The sequence below is a fragment of the Cheilinus undulatus genome, linkage group 21 (genome assembly GCF_018320785.1).
Source record: "Cheilinus undulatus linkage group 21, ASM1832078v1, whole genome shotgun sequence".
In the NCBI taxonomy this organism is placed as follows: Eukaryota; Metazoa; Chordata; class Actinopteri; order Labriformes; family Labridae; genus Cheilinus; species Cheilinus undulatus.
The window spans coordinates 24061781-24077881 of NC_054885.1; the positions used below are offsets into that span (position 1 = coordinate 24061781).

The following is a 16101-nucleotide window of genomic DNA, read 5'->3' on the forward strand; positions in this document are numbered from 1 at the left end:
GAGAAGAATGCAGTCTTGGTTTTAATGGAGCTGTACAGTCTTGTATAAAGATAAGATAATATACACTTCTCTGTTCCAGTAAAAGTAGAGATGTGAACTAAGACTATTTTACTTGAACTGTGTTATATGCATAGTTTTAGGGTACTTCTTCATTGGAGTACTTCAGTTTTATGTTTGCCTACAATCTGCACCACATTTAAGGAGTAAACATTTTTCTTTTTGACATAAAGCTTATGAAGAACTGTCAGTTTACAATGATTTTTGGAACATTAAATTTGACCTCTTGGATTCCTTTGCCCTGTACATGAGTAAGGCTTTCTGGCAAGTACACTGTTGATTATTTCAACAGACAAATATATCATCTATCATAATCATATGACTCACTTCATTTAAAACCCACACTACAGCAATGGCTTAAGGCATTAAAAATAACAGCAATGCTTTGTTATAGGGTGAAATATGTAAGATTTCATGCATGGAAGAAGAAAACATTTCTTCTTGAATTAATGGTTAACTATCAGTAATGCATGTGTAGTAATCATATCTTATGCTTAACTTCATACATAGAAATGCATTGACTAAGGTGTTTTAACCATAACGACAAGTGATATTAATGATGTTCATGATTTCATCATACACAAGTCTACAAAAAAGTCATGTCGAATTAATGTCATGCTTTAAGATGTTTTACAAGAAATTCTTAAAGCTTTCAGGTAATTTGGCCAACATTAACAAATACTTAAAAAATGTTAGAACAGGTGCAATTATGAAACTTTCAGTAAATAGTTAATTCATGTAATCAATATGTGGTTGTTAGTGTCCATTATGAGTTGATACAAAATATAATTCATAAACTTACAATGTTGGCAGATACAAGTGTCATAATAAACTTTTTCTAATGGTAAAATATATCTTTTTATTGTTTGCTAATAGTAAAAAAATATGAATTAACTGAGCTGTCCATTTTATTTAAAAAAATGTTGATAACGCAAATGGTTTAAACAATTTTACTTGACAGACAATCACACCACTACTGATTGTACAGTGTTAAAAATAGATAATTGTGTGGCCTTTAATCAGGGTCCACTGAGGAAGTCTTGCTAAAGTAATTATTATCACAACACTTAGATTTCAGGAGACTTTTTTAAGTGCCAACTTACCTCCAAAAGATATCTTAAAACTTGTGAACATCACTAATATCTCAGGAGTCATGATGATTGAAACACCTTAGTTAATGCATTGATGTAAAAAAGACTGCATTGATGTAATTAAAATATCTTTTATTTAAGCTTTGATCAACATCTTTGCCCTCTGGCAAACCATGGAAAGGAAATAAATTTCAATGACAGAGCTAGTAAAGTGCCAAATGTAATCACCATCTTTACAAAAAACATTGACCTTATAATCTATGTAAGATCATATCTCTAATACAATAAAAACACCAGCATTAAATCAAATTAAAACAGCAAAAAAAGTTCAAAAGAATTAGGGGCCATTTATGCTGTGATGTTTTATGATTACAGTAAATATTAATATTGCATACACACCAATGAGCAGCAAATGTAGATCTTGAGCATCTACAGAAATGGTAATGCTTCACTACAGTAGTGTAAACGGAAGTCTATAAAATGAATTTACTCTGTCTGGTGTTGATGGGATAAGGAGTAGAAAAATAGCCCTTTAAAGTTGAAAATCTGATTTTACATTACTTACACTTCACAACAGTCCACACGTTTGACTTGTAACTGTTTTGATATTACAACCCACAGACCTTAGCAAAAACTAATATTTTTCTCTAACAATCTGCTGCAGAGTTGACATGCATGTTACATTTCTTTAGCAGGTTTTTGTTGTTTGGGTAGTGTGAGTGGGATTTATTTTCCTACAGTGAAGGACTGCAGGCCAGTGATGACTCTGCCCAGGATCAGAGCATGAATATCATGAGTACCTGTAGGAGAAAAAAATGAACATTAAACAAGACAAACTGGTCAAGTTGGAGCACTAATGGGTTAATGTCCTCCCAGCAAAATTAACATGAAGCAACTTAAACTAACCCATTATGTGTACATGCATGTCCCATTTAAGCTCAAGCCAATTTTAAAAACCCTTCCTCTTCCCATCATACCTTCGTATGTGTTGACAGACTCTAGATTCATGACATGGCGGATGACGTGGTACTCATCTGAGATGCCATTTCCTCCCAGCATGTCTCTGGCCTGCCTGGCGATATCGAGGGCTTTACCACAGCTGTTCCTCTTCAGCATGGATATCATCTCAGGGGCTGCTCTGTAAATGGAAAACCGGATTTTCTGCATTAGTTTTAGCAACACAAGCTTAGGAATGGATTTGTCCACCACTTTGTCAGAGACTGAAATATCTAAGTACAACAGAATGGGGGTTTGCCCTTAAATTTTGAGCAAACATTCACAGTCTTTAGAGAATTAATTAAAATTTATTTAACCATGAAAACATAATTCATTTCAGTCATCTGATTTGCAAGATTGTCCTGGCCAAGACAGGCAGTAGCACATTTAACAGAGTTACAGACATGAAATACAGTTACAAGCACAGATCAACCAATCCTGAATCACAGAGCACAAAATCCTTGGTCAAAACATCTACAACCCGAAGCATCGTCCCTCAATGCCTTCAATCTACTTTTAAAAAGATTTAATGGTCCTGATGTTATTCTAGCACCACCTGAAGTCAGTCTTTTAGGTTTAATTACAAGAAATTCTTTAATATTAAGTCTTTGTGAATGTATCCAGTGATCACAAATTACAACTGCTGTAAGACCTTGTGTCACTGTGCGATGGTTTGATGACACTGCTAAGAACCAAAAAAAATTTAAAATGGTCCAACTCTACTTGACAGACTGAGGACAGAGTGATCTCTATTTTCAGATTCTGCATGAAGATGTAGGATTTGTACAAAGTGACTTTGATTTTCAGCATGTTATGTGACCTGGTTTCTGTTTGTAGTACATTTGTATTCAAAGCTGTATTTATCAATCGTGCATCAGCAGGCTAGTGTGTGCAGGTAAAAAACACATGTGGGAAAACAAACAACTTCATCTATGCTAATAACATACCAGAACCCATCAACAGCATTCCCTAAATGATTTATTGATATCTGAATTAAAGTGCAGCTAAAAATCGATAATTATTCAAAATGCTTGATGCTGTTTGGTGAAAACTGTGTAGTTTCCCTGACTTCCTGAACTACAACAGCAGGATTGACCAGAGCTCAAAAAACAAGCCTTTTAACAGTTGCTTTTCATTTCTTCTTGACACCAGACCAAACAAATCTTTACTTCATACTTTTCACATACCTGCATGATGTTATCATGGCTGTCTTTAAACTAATCACAGCATGATTTGTTTCTTTTTCATACTGTTGAAGCGAGTGCAAGTTAAACCACAGTTTAAATAAATAAAAGCATTTACAATGTGGACCCAAAAGGACTTTGGCAAAAGAAGCCTCGTCCTGAATACCTATAACACTAAGCACTGGCCTCATTGGAGTTATGCAGAACTTCAAACCCTTTCTAGAAGCATTTACTCCACATCAGACAGGTCACAGTGTGTGGTCTGATGGATCAGTCCAGCAGCGTTACCACTGCAGATACCATGTCATGTCCAGTTCACTTGAGATAAAAGAAAATATACGTACTTTTTCTGATCGATGAGTCGACCCAGCTGCAAACACGACTGAAGGCCAATGGTGATCTCTGTCAGCATGTCGGCCATTTTCTTTTGCATCAGCTGATTCCTTGCCAGTGGCACTCCAAACTGGATTCTGGCAAAAAAAAAAAGAAAAAAAACATGAGGATCTCTTGAATGCAACATGAATTTATAGTATATGTCAAAACAACTAAAAATGTTCATCTACTGCAAAATCTAAAGCTGAATACTTCACATGAATTTGTGATAAATTTGAGTTGGAACATCTGACCTGTCAAGTGTGTACTGTCGAGCTGCATGGAAACAGAACTCAGCAGCACCTAGAGCTCCCCATGCAATACCATAGCGGGCGTTATTCAGACAGCCAAAAGGACCCTGGAAACAACAAAAGAAGTCTGATGAGCAAAATGAGGCACAAATCCAATAGTCAACTTATTTTATACTAGCTAAAGTACCTAAAAGCTAAACTTGAAATACTTGCCACATCATGGATAATGGTCATGTTTTCACTGCACTTACCCCCAGGCCTGTAGCATTAGGCAATAAGTTCTCCTCAGGAACCTCCACCTCGTCCATGAGGAGCATACCAGTGACTGAGGCTCTCAAAGAGAATTTTCCCTCAATCTTTGGTGTTGAGAAGCCCTTCATGCCACGCTCCAAAATAAAGCCTCGGATCTTCCCGTCATCACATTTGGCCCAAACTACAGCAATATCTGCCAGCGGGGAGTTGGTAATCCTGAAAAAAGGGAAACATCAGGGAGATGTATCTATGAACACACTAGTTCTCCATGGATCCATACATGTAATAAACAACTTAAATGTGAACATTTTAATATTTCTTTTAAAACTACTTGAATCTGGGACCCATAACATGACTACAGAATGTCTAAAAACCTTAAAAACCATAGATAAAAAAAAACCTATGCAATATCACCACTGCAGGATTCTAGAGAAGCATCCTCTGCTTGGAGAATTTTTAAACTGTTCTCAAATTTGAATCTTATGTGTAAGATTTCAAACAGCTTGGCTCCACCCCCTCTTTGCCACTTTTATTAATTTTTGCCCTGAGCAGTCCATGAAATCCACCAGAATATCTCCAATAAGAGATTGTTCTGTACCTTTCCATCACACTGCTTTTGGCCAGTCAGCTTTCTCTGTGAAAGCCACACCTCAGTGAAACGCCCTCCCTGACAACATTAAGAACTGTGATTCTATCAGTAGCTTCAAGGGTAAACTCAAAAATCTACTGAAAGACCCTCAACTCTATAACCACTGATTTTATACCATTGTTTTAAATCTGACTGTGTGTATGTGAGTGTGAGTGTATGTGTGTGAATGTGCCTGCATGGGTGTGTGTGTGAGTGTATGTGTGTATGTGCCTGTGTGGGTGATCTACAGCTTTGCAGCTTTGAGCTACTGTTTTATGTTTCATTGCTTTCTTTGTGATTTTTTATCACTGAGGTTTTAATTGTGACCTGACAAGGGACTGCAGATGTAAATTAGCTTTAAGCTGACTCTGGTACAATGCATCAAATGGCAACATTTATGTTTATTTTAGTACATGGTCCTTTACAAATAAACAAATTAAAAATAATATTAAATAATAAAAAGTTGAAACTGTTCAATAAAAAGGTAGGTATGACACGCAATAAATCAAATGTAATCCTGGCGAAATAAAAAAAGTGACACACGAGTATAGAGTACTGACAGCCATTAAATGTTAAGAGCTCCACCCTGTGGATGACTTGTGCCATAGACAACCCTGAGCCACAGTAAAAAGCCTTCATTCACAACAAAACTGTAGACATATTTTTAAATAATATAAGACATGGAGGAAAATCATAACAAATCTCTCTCTCCTTGCTGTGTACATTTTGAAAATAAATAATTATAAATAATGACATAAAATCGTATCTAACTTTTACAGTCATAGCAACATTACCTCTGCCAAGGAGGTTATGTGATCGGGTGGGTTTGTTTTGTTAGTTTGTTAGCAACATAACTCAACAAGTTGTGGATGATTTTGATGACTTTTTCAGGAAATGTCTGAAATGGCATAAGAAAGAACTGATTAGATTTTGGGAGTGATCCGGGTCACCGTCTGGATCCAAGAATCTTTTTAAGGATTCTTTACTATTGGGAGATAGGGCTAATGGCGAAGGTCTGCGCTCTCTGACAGCTTTTCTATTTATACATACTTTGACTTTATTTGACTCTGACTATTGAAAACACAGCATACTGTTTTCCATCTACACCCTCACAGTATCCTGAAATAGACTCACTGGCTAAAAATGGTCTTGGCTCATGCAGTAATGTGTAATAATTACCCTGTTAAAGATTCATGTTACAAAAACAAAGTGCTCAGAATCTGAGGGACCATAAAGGCATAAAACAGGAACACATTATTATTTATATTCTATCAATAATCAAAGAAAAGACTATTTAATTAACTTAATGACTACAACTTAAAAAAGAAAACCATGCACAGACATAATGTTTCTTTTCTTGCAGAGAATGTTATTAAATATCATTAAGTATTGAATTTCCTTAAAGTTAAATTTGACTTCTACAGTTTGCACTCCAGTGAGATGCTTTTGTTTGAGACAGGTCCAGAAATATGAGTATAAGTATTCACTACTCACCAGGTCTTTGAGCCTGAAAGAGTGTAGGTGCGACTGGATGGATTGTATTTGGCTCTGGTTTCCATACTGCTGGGGTCACTGCCATGATTTGGCTCAGTTAGGCCAAAGCAACCCAAGATCTCTCCACGGGCTGAAAGAGGCAAAGAAGAAATTAAAGAAGAGCCTAGCCACTCATAATTTTAAAGGTTAATACATCAGCAATGTGTATGACTGCTCTTTTTTGAGTGAAGCTCTGTTAACTGCTGTTCTCATGGCCAGGACACTTGAAAAAGAGTTTTTCCATCTCAACAGAGTTTTCCTGGTTTAATAAAGGTTCGATATTAATGTACCACAGATAATATATTTTGGTGGATAAACTGACAGTAAACTGTTAATGAGTTAAATTATGTAAATGTGTTGTCTTTTTACCAAGTTTGGGGAGGTACTTCTGTTTCTGCTCCTCTGTGCCATAGGCGTTGATGGGGTGCATGACCAGGGATGACTGCACACTCATGACCGAACGATAGCCGCTATCCACTCTCTCTACCTCTCTGGCAATCAAACCATAGGCCACATAGCTTGTCCCAGCACAACCATAACCTTTATAATATGGAAAAAAGAAGGGGGGTTAATGCCATGCTCATATGAAATACAATGTAAAATGAAAAGGGAATTAGTTGGGAAATTAGGTCCCCTTTGATATGTTAAATCTAGAAAACATTAGAGATTCCTCAAAAACAAACAATGTAGGGGTTTAGTAAGCTTATGGCCAAAGTCCAATTCAGTCAGTCATTTATGTGAGGGAACTGTGGCTGTTTTGTAACAAAACTGTACTTAAATTGAATGGTTTACAGTAAAATACCACAATAAACATACATACTCAAAAAATATAGGACCAGTTACCTTTGTTACATAAATGTAGTGAGTAGAAAAAAATGTGTCTGTTCTCACCTTTAATGGTTGGGCCCAGGATACCCATCTCACCCATCTCTGACACAATTTCTCTGTGGAACACTGAAAAAAGCACCCACACCAGGCTGTCACATGGACTTAAGTCCAATGGGGTTACATTCATTTTATACAAACCAATATTTAAGGTACTAAGGTGCCCTGGAGACTTATTAAAGCCTGAGACAGATATGAGTGCGGACTCTTACCTTCATTTCTGTTTGCCATGACAATGCGAGGCATGAGTTTCTCTTGGCAGTAGGTCCTGAAGGAGTCTCTTATCATGATCTCGTCCTCTGTTAGCTGGCCCTCAAGGTCCAGGGCATCAAGCCAATTGAACTGAACCTTTGCTGTCAAACAATAAGAGAAGCAACCAACCTCATAAAACATTAAAGTATATGGAGGTGAATATAAAGATAATGATACAGCATATCTGATACAGCAAAATGGAATCTTTGACACCTACGTGCTTTAGACGTCTGCTTGGTCTTCTCTGCATCTGTAGAAAATTAAAGGTGAAGAAATGTTTGGATGATTTGTTAAAAACTAAGGAAAAAATTTTAATAGGCTAAACAATAGTTTCTTTGAATATCTGTAATAGGCAAGGGAAATACCCCTGTCAATCTGAATGGTAATACCACTATAACTACTGTCTAAAGTTATCTCTCTCTCTCTTATATATCATTTTGCAACATTTTAATTAACATGCTACAAATATAAAGCAAATAAACAAATGGACTTCCCTAAAAGTCCATTTGTTTCCTTGAGTAAAGTAAATGATATTTTTGTAAGGGTATGAATATTCCAAACCACCCATATAAAGGCTGAAAAATATTTCTGTTGTTAAATTAACAATTGCATCTTTGGCTGGTAAAACTTTAAACCCAAGGGCTGTGATTATGCTTTTATAACACTTACCCCATCTGGCAGGTGCTGCAGTTCCCTGTGCTCTGGTAGCTGAGATGATGGCACATCTCTGAGGGTTGACCAGTAGACGGCACAGAGCACTTCTCAATGCCATGACGCAGATTTGACTGTAATAAATGTAATCAATGTCTGAGACACGTTTTTTTTCTGGTAAAATGGCAAGCAGTGAAAGTAGTGGCGATAATATTTACAGCTTTACTGAGAGCAACCACGATTGAAAAGATGATCCTGCAAGAGGAAGCTGGTCTCTAAAACTTGAATATGTGACTGATGAACTGTTTGTGTATTTAATGTGTGGAGGTAGGGAAAATATTACAACTAGCTCTATAGAAATCTACAAGAAAAGCACTATCTGTGTACAGTCGTTATTAGGCTTCTGTTTTAGCATTTACATCGTCACTGGGCACTTTTAAATTCTTTGTTTTACAATCTCATATAAAAATCTGTCAGTGTCGAGCAAAAAGACATCAGTGCGGACAGCCAACCCGATATGGAGCGTAGCCAAGGTAAGCTAGCTCAGCTAACCTGCATTTGGTTTGCATTGAGTAATTCTACCGTGGCAACAAGCTAACAGAGCTAAATGACGCCAGCGAGCTAGAGACTTTGGTCTTTACTGTCTTATTACAGGTGAAAAACAAAGTAACAACGTATGGTATAAGCGTTGTCTACTTATAAAATCTGTAAAAATAAAATTCTCTCTGATGCATGTATCAGAGATAGTACCTGTCAATAGGATAACAGAGCCCCCGTCCTGGTTTGCACTTTCGGCTTCACAAGTTGACAGCGCACCAACACTGAACGTCATTAAACAACCTAGCGTCTTGACGTAAAGCAAACCAAGCTGGGGGTGTGTCTTGAGGAGGGTGTCGTCACCAGTTCTTCTTCTTTGACTTTTATGTGACAGACAGTGTCTAACTTGTGACATTACTGCCACCCTCAGGATTATATTTGACCCCGTCCATGTTTTTGAAGAGATAGAGCCCAGTCGAATCTCCACTAATTTCTACTTTCTTTCTTGCATGCCGTCACCACCATCTTTTTTTTAGATTTCCCAACAAAGATTTTCCCCTAACCCAACAATGTTTGTGCCATTTTGCCTCCCTTTTCATTTCCAACTTGTTCCCACAAGAGCATGTAATTATTATACTCTGTCAAGCACGAGGACATGTGATACAGTGGCATTTTAGGCACCTCTGTTGGAACTGCTCTACTTATCTATAACCTCCAGATTGTTGTTTTCTTCCATCACAATATAACTATATATAAATAAATATAAAAATATAAACAAAAAATTAAGGAACTGTGTTTTTTTTATGAAAGTTGCACACCCATCTCCTACAACTTCTCTTCTATCTCCCTAACCACCACATAACCAAATAACAAAATCCAGACTAGTACTAAATGACACTTGGGCACACAAATGATCTGATTCACCCTACTGGCTGTAAACTGCTTAAAATCCTGTCCATTAGCAATCAAGCTTCTTCCACCGGAGCACTGAAGTTATTAACAGAAACAACACAAACACTAACCAGTTTTTCCAAGTTTGCCCTTCATGACAACCCACATCCTTTAGATTTGTTCACACTAAAGCGATATGACGTCTTCAATAAGAAATAGTGTGATGAGCCTTATTAAATTGGTATTTTATCAATGACAGCAGTCAAATTTGACAGCAGTATATCATATTTTCTGCGGTGGAGGTGTGTGTGTGGGGGGGGGGGGGTTACCTTATACTGAAGGGGAGCTCAAAGGAAATAATATTGGGAACTGCTGAAACAGTAGGTGCACAACTACTCATAGATACTTCTCTTTTAATTATTCACTCCACTCTGCTTATCTTAGAGTACTTATTTTGAATACCACACAAGATATGGCCAGCTCACCACATAATACATCACTGTCTAATAGTAGATCATGAGAAGTAAAATTAGCTCCATAGGCTTTGCCAGCTACAACGTGTACCCTTACATGTTTAATAAGAACTAACTGAAGCAGACCTATAGTAAACCCATATCAGGATGACTTAGAAGAGATAGCCATCAGCAAAAGAATTATTAAACCCAAAGAATCACATGAGATACTCTAACTTTTAGAGTAAATGGAGTAGTTCTAGAGTAATGGAGCCAGGCTGGAATAAATTGGACCCTATAATTCTAGAGATGCAGTCCACAACTTACAATTTCCCTGGTAATGATCACGTTTTAAACTTCTGTTTTGAAATAACGTATATGACATTTTAATTTGTAGTTTTAAAGCCTACACTTGTGCCACTTTGAATAAGCTCTTGAATAAGCTCTACTTCTGTGGCCTAACCAGCTGTCGTGACTCACAGTGTAAAGTCAAACCAGGCAAAGCTAAATTATAAATGGAAACGTTTCTTTTATAATATTGTTGTCTTGAAAATCGGCAGACAAAAAACATTCCATGTTTCAAAGGATACATTTTCGCTCTCAATGTATGGACTGACAAACACAAACGACCTTTATGTCGTTTTAAGTCGTTAAATATCTAGACGAAATGTATAGCATTTTCAAATATTCACTGAGCGGTATATGCTTTTTGACATTATATCAGCTTTATCGGACACCTTTCCTCTGTGTCAAGTTAACGGTGCAAGACAACAATCCAGTCCCAGCTGCCAAAACTCTTAACTCCCGCCTCTGCTCAGTGAATGGCTCAGCACCTGTCAGTCACTGCGTCCTGCGACTTCATTGGTCAGAACTCTCTCCCAAGGAATCTCCCTTTAAACGGTAGCAGCACAGCCAAGATTTTGGAGCGGATTTTCACCAAGAATTGGAGTTCAGAGAAGTATCGCAGGAAGATCGCTGTCGAGGCTGGGGATATGCTGTAGCTGTCACGTCTGTTTCAGAAGAAACACTCTACCGCAATGGAGCTGGAGGAGAAACCAAAATATGGTATGTATTTATTGTCCAACATTCGCACATTTCAGTTCATTTTGTTTGGGGCAGCTCACCACTCTCTTCAACGATAACCAAGTTCAGCTAGTTTTTTTCCTGAACAAGACTTTGCACGAGCGCAGCCGTGGTTGCATTTGTTTCTGTATTGGTAACTTTCCCATTTTCTGTACTTTCGCGGTCTCTAGTGGAACACTTTCTCTTAAACCTCTTGAACTTTTGCATATATAAGCCGACATAAACATTAACTAGCTTAACAATTGTGAGTCTATGAACCCCCTCGATCCGTGAAATGGCCAAACTCGCAGTGTGTCATGTTTGCAGTACGCAAGTTATATTTAAGTGACCGGTGGTACAAACTGCCTCGTATATTGTCAGGCGGTACAGTGTCCCAGTATAACTTGTGCTTGTCCAGTTGCTGCCACATTCCTCACACTGGTATGGCAGGCAATAGGGGCTTAGCTGACGCCCAGAGCTTATAAGAAAATACCCCCAAACACATGGAGAGGGTCTTCTTTTGTCAACTAGATGCCTCCAGTCTCACTTAATAGTGAAAGGATATGCTCAATTTCAAACACAGGTTGCATGTTTCTTGAGTCACATTTCAACATATGAAGAGTAATCAAAACAATATGTCTGTAGTTGTTTATGTTGCCACTTTTGAGTGCCCTGTATGTAATTATGTCCTCCCTCTACAAATATTTGTAATTGTGTTGTATTGTGACACACCCTGTTGTTTTGCTGGAGTCTTTTGGGGAATAATTCAGAAATAATCAATTCATACAAAGCAGTTAGCATGTCTAAATATATCATTGCATATAAAAAACCTTGCTAAAGGTGAGTTACCAAGTATTTTTTACCCATGAAATAGACACAAGTTGTATTCTAAAACCACACATGTGGTAACTATTATTGTTTCCCAGTGACATTTGGAACATGTTAACTTGTCTGTTGGATGTTAAAGAGAAGGGATAAATATTGTGCAGCACTTACATGATGCTTTCTTCAACCTCTCTGCACACACCCTTTCCTTTCCACTCAGCCTGCCACATGATGGCTAATTGACTTCCATTACCAACCCTTAACTGAAGTCAGTGTAATGCATTTACTGCCTGTTTGCCTCACGAATGCCAGGGATTCAGACGGTTTGACTCAGATAGGCTCATGAATAGAGTAACAAAAAGGAATGTCATAACTGTGAAAGATTCAAGGGAGAGGATAGTTATAGCCTGCAGACATTGACGGATATAGAATTGCTGGGACTGATGAAGGCAAAATCCACCTTTTATCTGATATAAGCCACTATAGTGTATTTCAGAGCTCAAGAAAATAAACTTAGCACAAAAAGTTAGGAAATTTGTGTTTGGTAGATTATTTCTTTATTGCAACAGTGCTTGGCAATAAATCTTATACCGTTGGAAAGCCTGTTTATTTCCCTTTTAAATGGTGCCACATTTGTAAGGAACATGCATTTGTGGGATGAGCAGCAGAGCTGAGTATGTGGGTTGCGCCCATGAAAAATTTGCCAAATCTTCTCTGCCAATGCCAAACGGCTTATTTTGCTGTTGCTGTTGACTCTTGTTTTGAGCTTCTGGTACCCCCAGGTGCTGCCAGTCAGGTGCCTGATTGGCAGCACCTGTGAGCATGGGTCCTTCTACAGTGGTCAGTAGGTGTCTACTCCAAGATTTGGCATGCCAAGCTTGACTGATCTGGATAGGGCCCGTGCGATAGGGCAACTTCAAGCCGGTGTTCCGCAAAACCGAGTTGCGGCATTGTTTGGATTGTTTGGAAGACAACACCCCAAGAAGACCGTTTCCTCACCCTGTCAGCACTTGGGTATTGTAGGCTGTCCTCTACAGATTTGCAGTCAAGGTTTGCAGGACGATATGGCCGAGGGCTCTCTGCCCAGACAATCTGGAACAGACTGCACACAGCCAATCTCCCGTCTCATAGGGCTGTCAGGAGGCCTGCCATGACTGCCCTTCACCATCAGGCCTGTTTGCACTGGTGTTGGCAACAAGTGCACTGGAACCTGAACATGTGGAGGAATGTTATGTTCAGCGATGAGTCCAGATTCTGCCCATGGCAGTTGGATCATAGGGTCGAAGTGTGGAGAAGACGCGGAGAACGCTATGCTGATTGCTGCACCGATAGAGTAACATCTTTTGGTGGAGGCAGTTGTGGTGGTGTTGGGCGGCATCTCCCTCACAGGATAAAAGAAGCTTGTCATCATTGGAGGCAATCTCAATGCAGATAGATATGGAGATGAGATTCTGCAACCAGTGGCAATCCCATATCTCCACAGTTTGGGACCGAACTCTATCCTCAGAGAAGACAACACTCGCCCCCGCAGAGTGGGGTTTATCAGAGACTACCTCCAGAATTTGGGAGTGGAGAGGATGGAATGGCTATGGTGTACCATCGCTGTCAAAAGTCTGTATGCATAACTTTAACACTTTGTATCCGTGTTTGAAAACTTTGTGCATAAATAAATGCTTTGTACCCCAAAAAAAAGGTTTTGTATATATGAGTCAGCAAATTACGTGTGTTTTTATGAGTATGAATCAAAAAGCTACGACTTCAAGCAGTCATGAATACGAATCTGATTTACAATACAATGCAATACAATAATTTTATTTATACTTTAACTTTGATTTCTACGCATACAAACTCGAGTCCTTGGGTACGAGGCGAAAAGCGTGCAAATGACGTCACCAGGGTCACAGGCAGGTAGTAGGGAGACTAATTAAGCCCTGATTCTGCCGATTGCACATACGCAATGATGACTGACAACGGGGACGCTGCTCCTGCTAACTCTTGCTCAGCATCACAGGTAAAGTAAATAATGTGATATTTTATTGACATTTTCAATATTATTTTGATAACGATTCTTAATAATATAGATTTTTTAAACACTTACAAGTTGTAGCAAGAGGTCACAAGCTAAAGTTTTCTCATATGTAAAACGAGCGGTCAAGCCCTCGGTGTGAAAGCAGGAGGTTCGTAATATCACCCACCCCCTGCCGCTTAACGCAGAACACTATTGAATCATAAGATTGAAAAGCCCTAAACAAATTAGCACTATTTGCTTACTTATGGGACTAAAGCGCATGATAAATTGGCTTCAGTTGTTAATATTACTGAACTAATGTTGTAAAGTCACTGCAAATTGACAGTGGTTGTTTATGCAGTATAACTAAAGTAATGTTCTGTAGTACTACACACAAGAATGGGCATCGTTATATAGCATACAGCTAAAGCAGAACTTTTACACAGGGCTCAGCTGTCAACATTACTGACTGAAAATGCTTAACATACGGTGGCACTATATTTTATTCCTGGCAAGACTGAATGTTTTTTTGTTGCATATAGTGTTCGGCATTAAGCGGCAGAGGTGGGTGACGTTACGAACCTTCCGCTTTCACACCGATGGCTTGACCGCTTGTTTTACATATGAGTAAACTTTAGCTTGCGACCTCATGGGCTGATGCTACAACTTGTATGTGTTTAAAAAATCTATATTACCGTAAAATACCAAAGATAGCATTTATTTGTCTCAATCCCTTTATTTGGGATCAGGCGGCTATTTGGAACAGACATTTAATTCCTTTCTCACAAAAATCTTGCTTAGCAAAAATGGCAAAAATATGGTACATTTAACAAAGTATTTATTAACACCAGTATGAATATCACCTTAACATTTTTAAGACAAGATTACAGTACCATAGTTATACTTTTATCTTCTTCTGTCAACTCAGCACTCTCTAAACACTTTAAATACTGGGAAGGAACTAAGCAAACACAAAGTTGACCACAGACAGTTTAATGTTGTACTTTTTATTTTTTAGCTGCACCGGGGCATGGCGCTGCTATCTCACTTGAGAAAACCAGCAAGGGACGGGGGTGCCCCAGCCAATGAGGAGGCTCGTACTCACAGCCAATCAGGCTCAGGTCAGAGGGAGCGTTCCTATTGGCCGCTGTAGCTTTCGTATCTCAGCTCAGTGAGAAGTTGATTCAATGGCTGAATTACGGCGTTTGGTCCTGTGTAGAATTTGTTCATGATGAGATGAAGTGTTTTCTTGCCTGTGATTCGGCCATCGATTTCAGTGGAAAAGCAGAGCAGAATCATTCTGTGAGCGCTTTGCCACCGTCAGTATTCAATTCAGTGCACATTCTCATCCACCAGGAGGCACGTAAAGAGAGGGGCGGAGCTACGGAGCTCAAACAGGGAGAAGAACAGGAAGGGAGGGGGAGTTGGGAGTTGATTCTATACAGTTCTTATCTCATCTCAGTCACATATCGGAGTTTTAAATAAATTACAACTGGCATTTATTTGGAACAGGCGTTTATTTGTCAAAATGTACTGCCACACCCAGTGGTTCATTGGGACCCAGCGGTTACTTGGGACCCACCGATTATTTGGTATTTTACAGTATTATGAAGTGTTATAAAAAATAATACTGAAAATGTTGATAAAATATCATGTTATTTACTTTACCTGTGATGCCAAGTTGGAGCTAGCAGCAGCGTCCCTGTTGTCAGCCATCATTGTGTATGTGCGATCGGTGGAATTGGGGCTCGATTAGTCTCCCTACGACCTGCCTGTGACCCTGCTGACGTCATTTGAACGCTTTTCACCTCGTACCCAAGGACTCGAGTTCGTATGCGTATAAATCAGATTCGTATTTGTGACTGCTTGAAGTCATAGCTTTTAGATTCATTCATAAAAACGCGTAATTTGCTGCTACAAAACCTTTTTTTTTGGTACAAAGCATTTATTTATGCACAAAGTTTTCAAACATGGATACAAAGCGTCAAAGTTATGCATGAAGACTTTTGACAGCGATGGTACACTATAAATGGCCTGCCAGCAGTCCTGACCTCAACCCCATTGAACACTTTTGATCACCATTGATCAGCTTGGGCGTGCTGTCGTGCCAGACTGATCAACACAACCACGTTGGCTGACTTGTGAAATGTGAACTTACAAATGTGGCACCATTT

At 38.7% G+C, this 16101-nt stretch overlaps 2 protein-coding genes across 2 annotated transcripts in view; one reads left to right on the forward strand and one right to left on the reverse strand.

Annotated features, from left to right (window-relative positions):
• Nucleotides 1-1263: 1263 nt before the first annotated feature.
• Nucleotides 1264-9003, reverse strand: LOC121529193 (glutaryl-CoA dehydrogenase, mitochondrial-like). Its single transcript, XM_041816935.1, has 12 exons — nucleotides 8903-9003; nucleotides 8171-8286; nucleotides 7719-7751; nucleotides 7462-7602; nucleotides 7256-7318; nucleotides 6734-6904; nucleotides 6326-6455; nucleotides 4203-4419; nucleotides 3955-4058; nucleotides 3673-3798; nucleotides 2126-2286; nucleotides 1264-1948 (listed from the first exon to the last, which is right to left on the reverse strand). Exons 2-12 carry the CDS (start codon nucleotides 8271-8273, stop codon nucleotides 1875-1877), a joined length of 1323 nt encoding a protein of 440 aa, XP_041672869.1. The 5' UTR covers nucleotides 8274-8286; nucleotides 8903-9003; the 3' UTR covers nucleotides 1264-1874.
• A 1934-nt stretch (nucleotides 9004-10937) lies between these two features.
• The window catches only part of LOC121503376 (choline transporter-like protein 2), a 36610-nt gene continuing 31446 nt past the window's right edge, over nucleotides 10938-16101 (forward strand). The window contains exon 1 of the mRNA XM_041777749.1: nucleotides 10938-11097. Coding sequence (XP_041633683.1) covers nucleotides 11070-11097 — 28 coding nt within the window. The 5' untranslated portion in view covers nucleotides 10938-11069. The remainder of the gene's footprint in view (nucleotides 11098-16101) is intronic.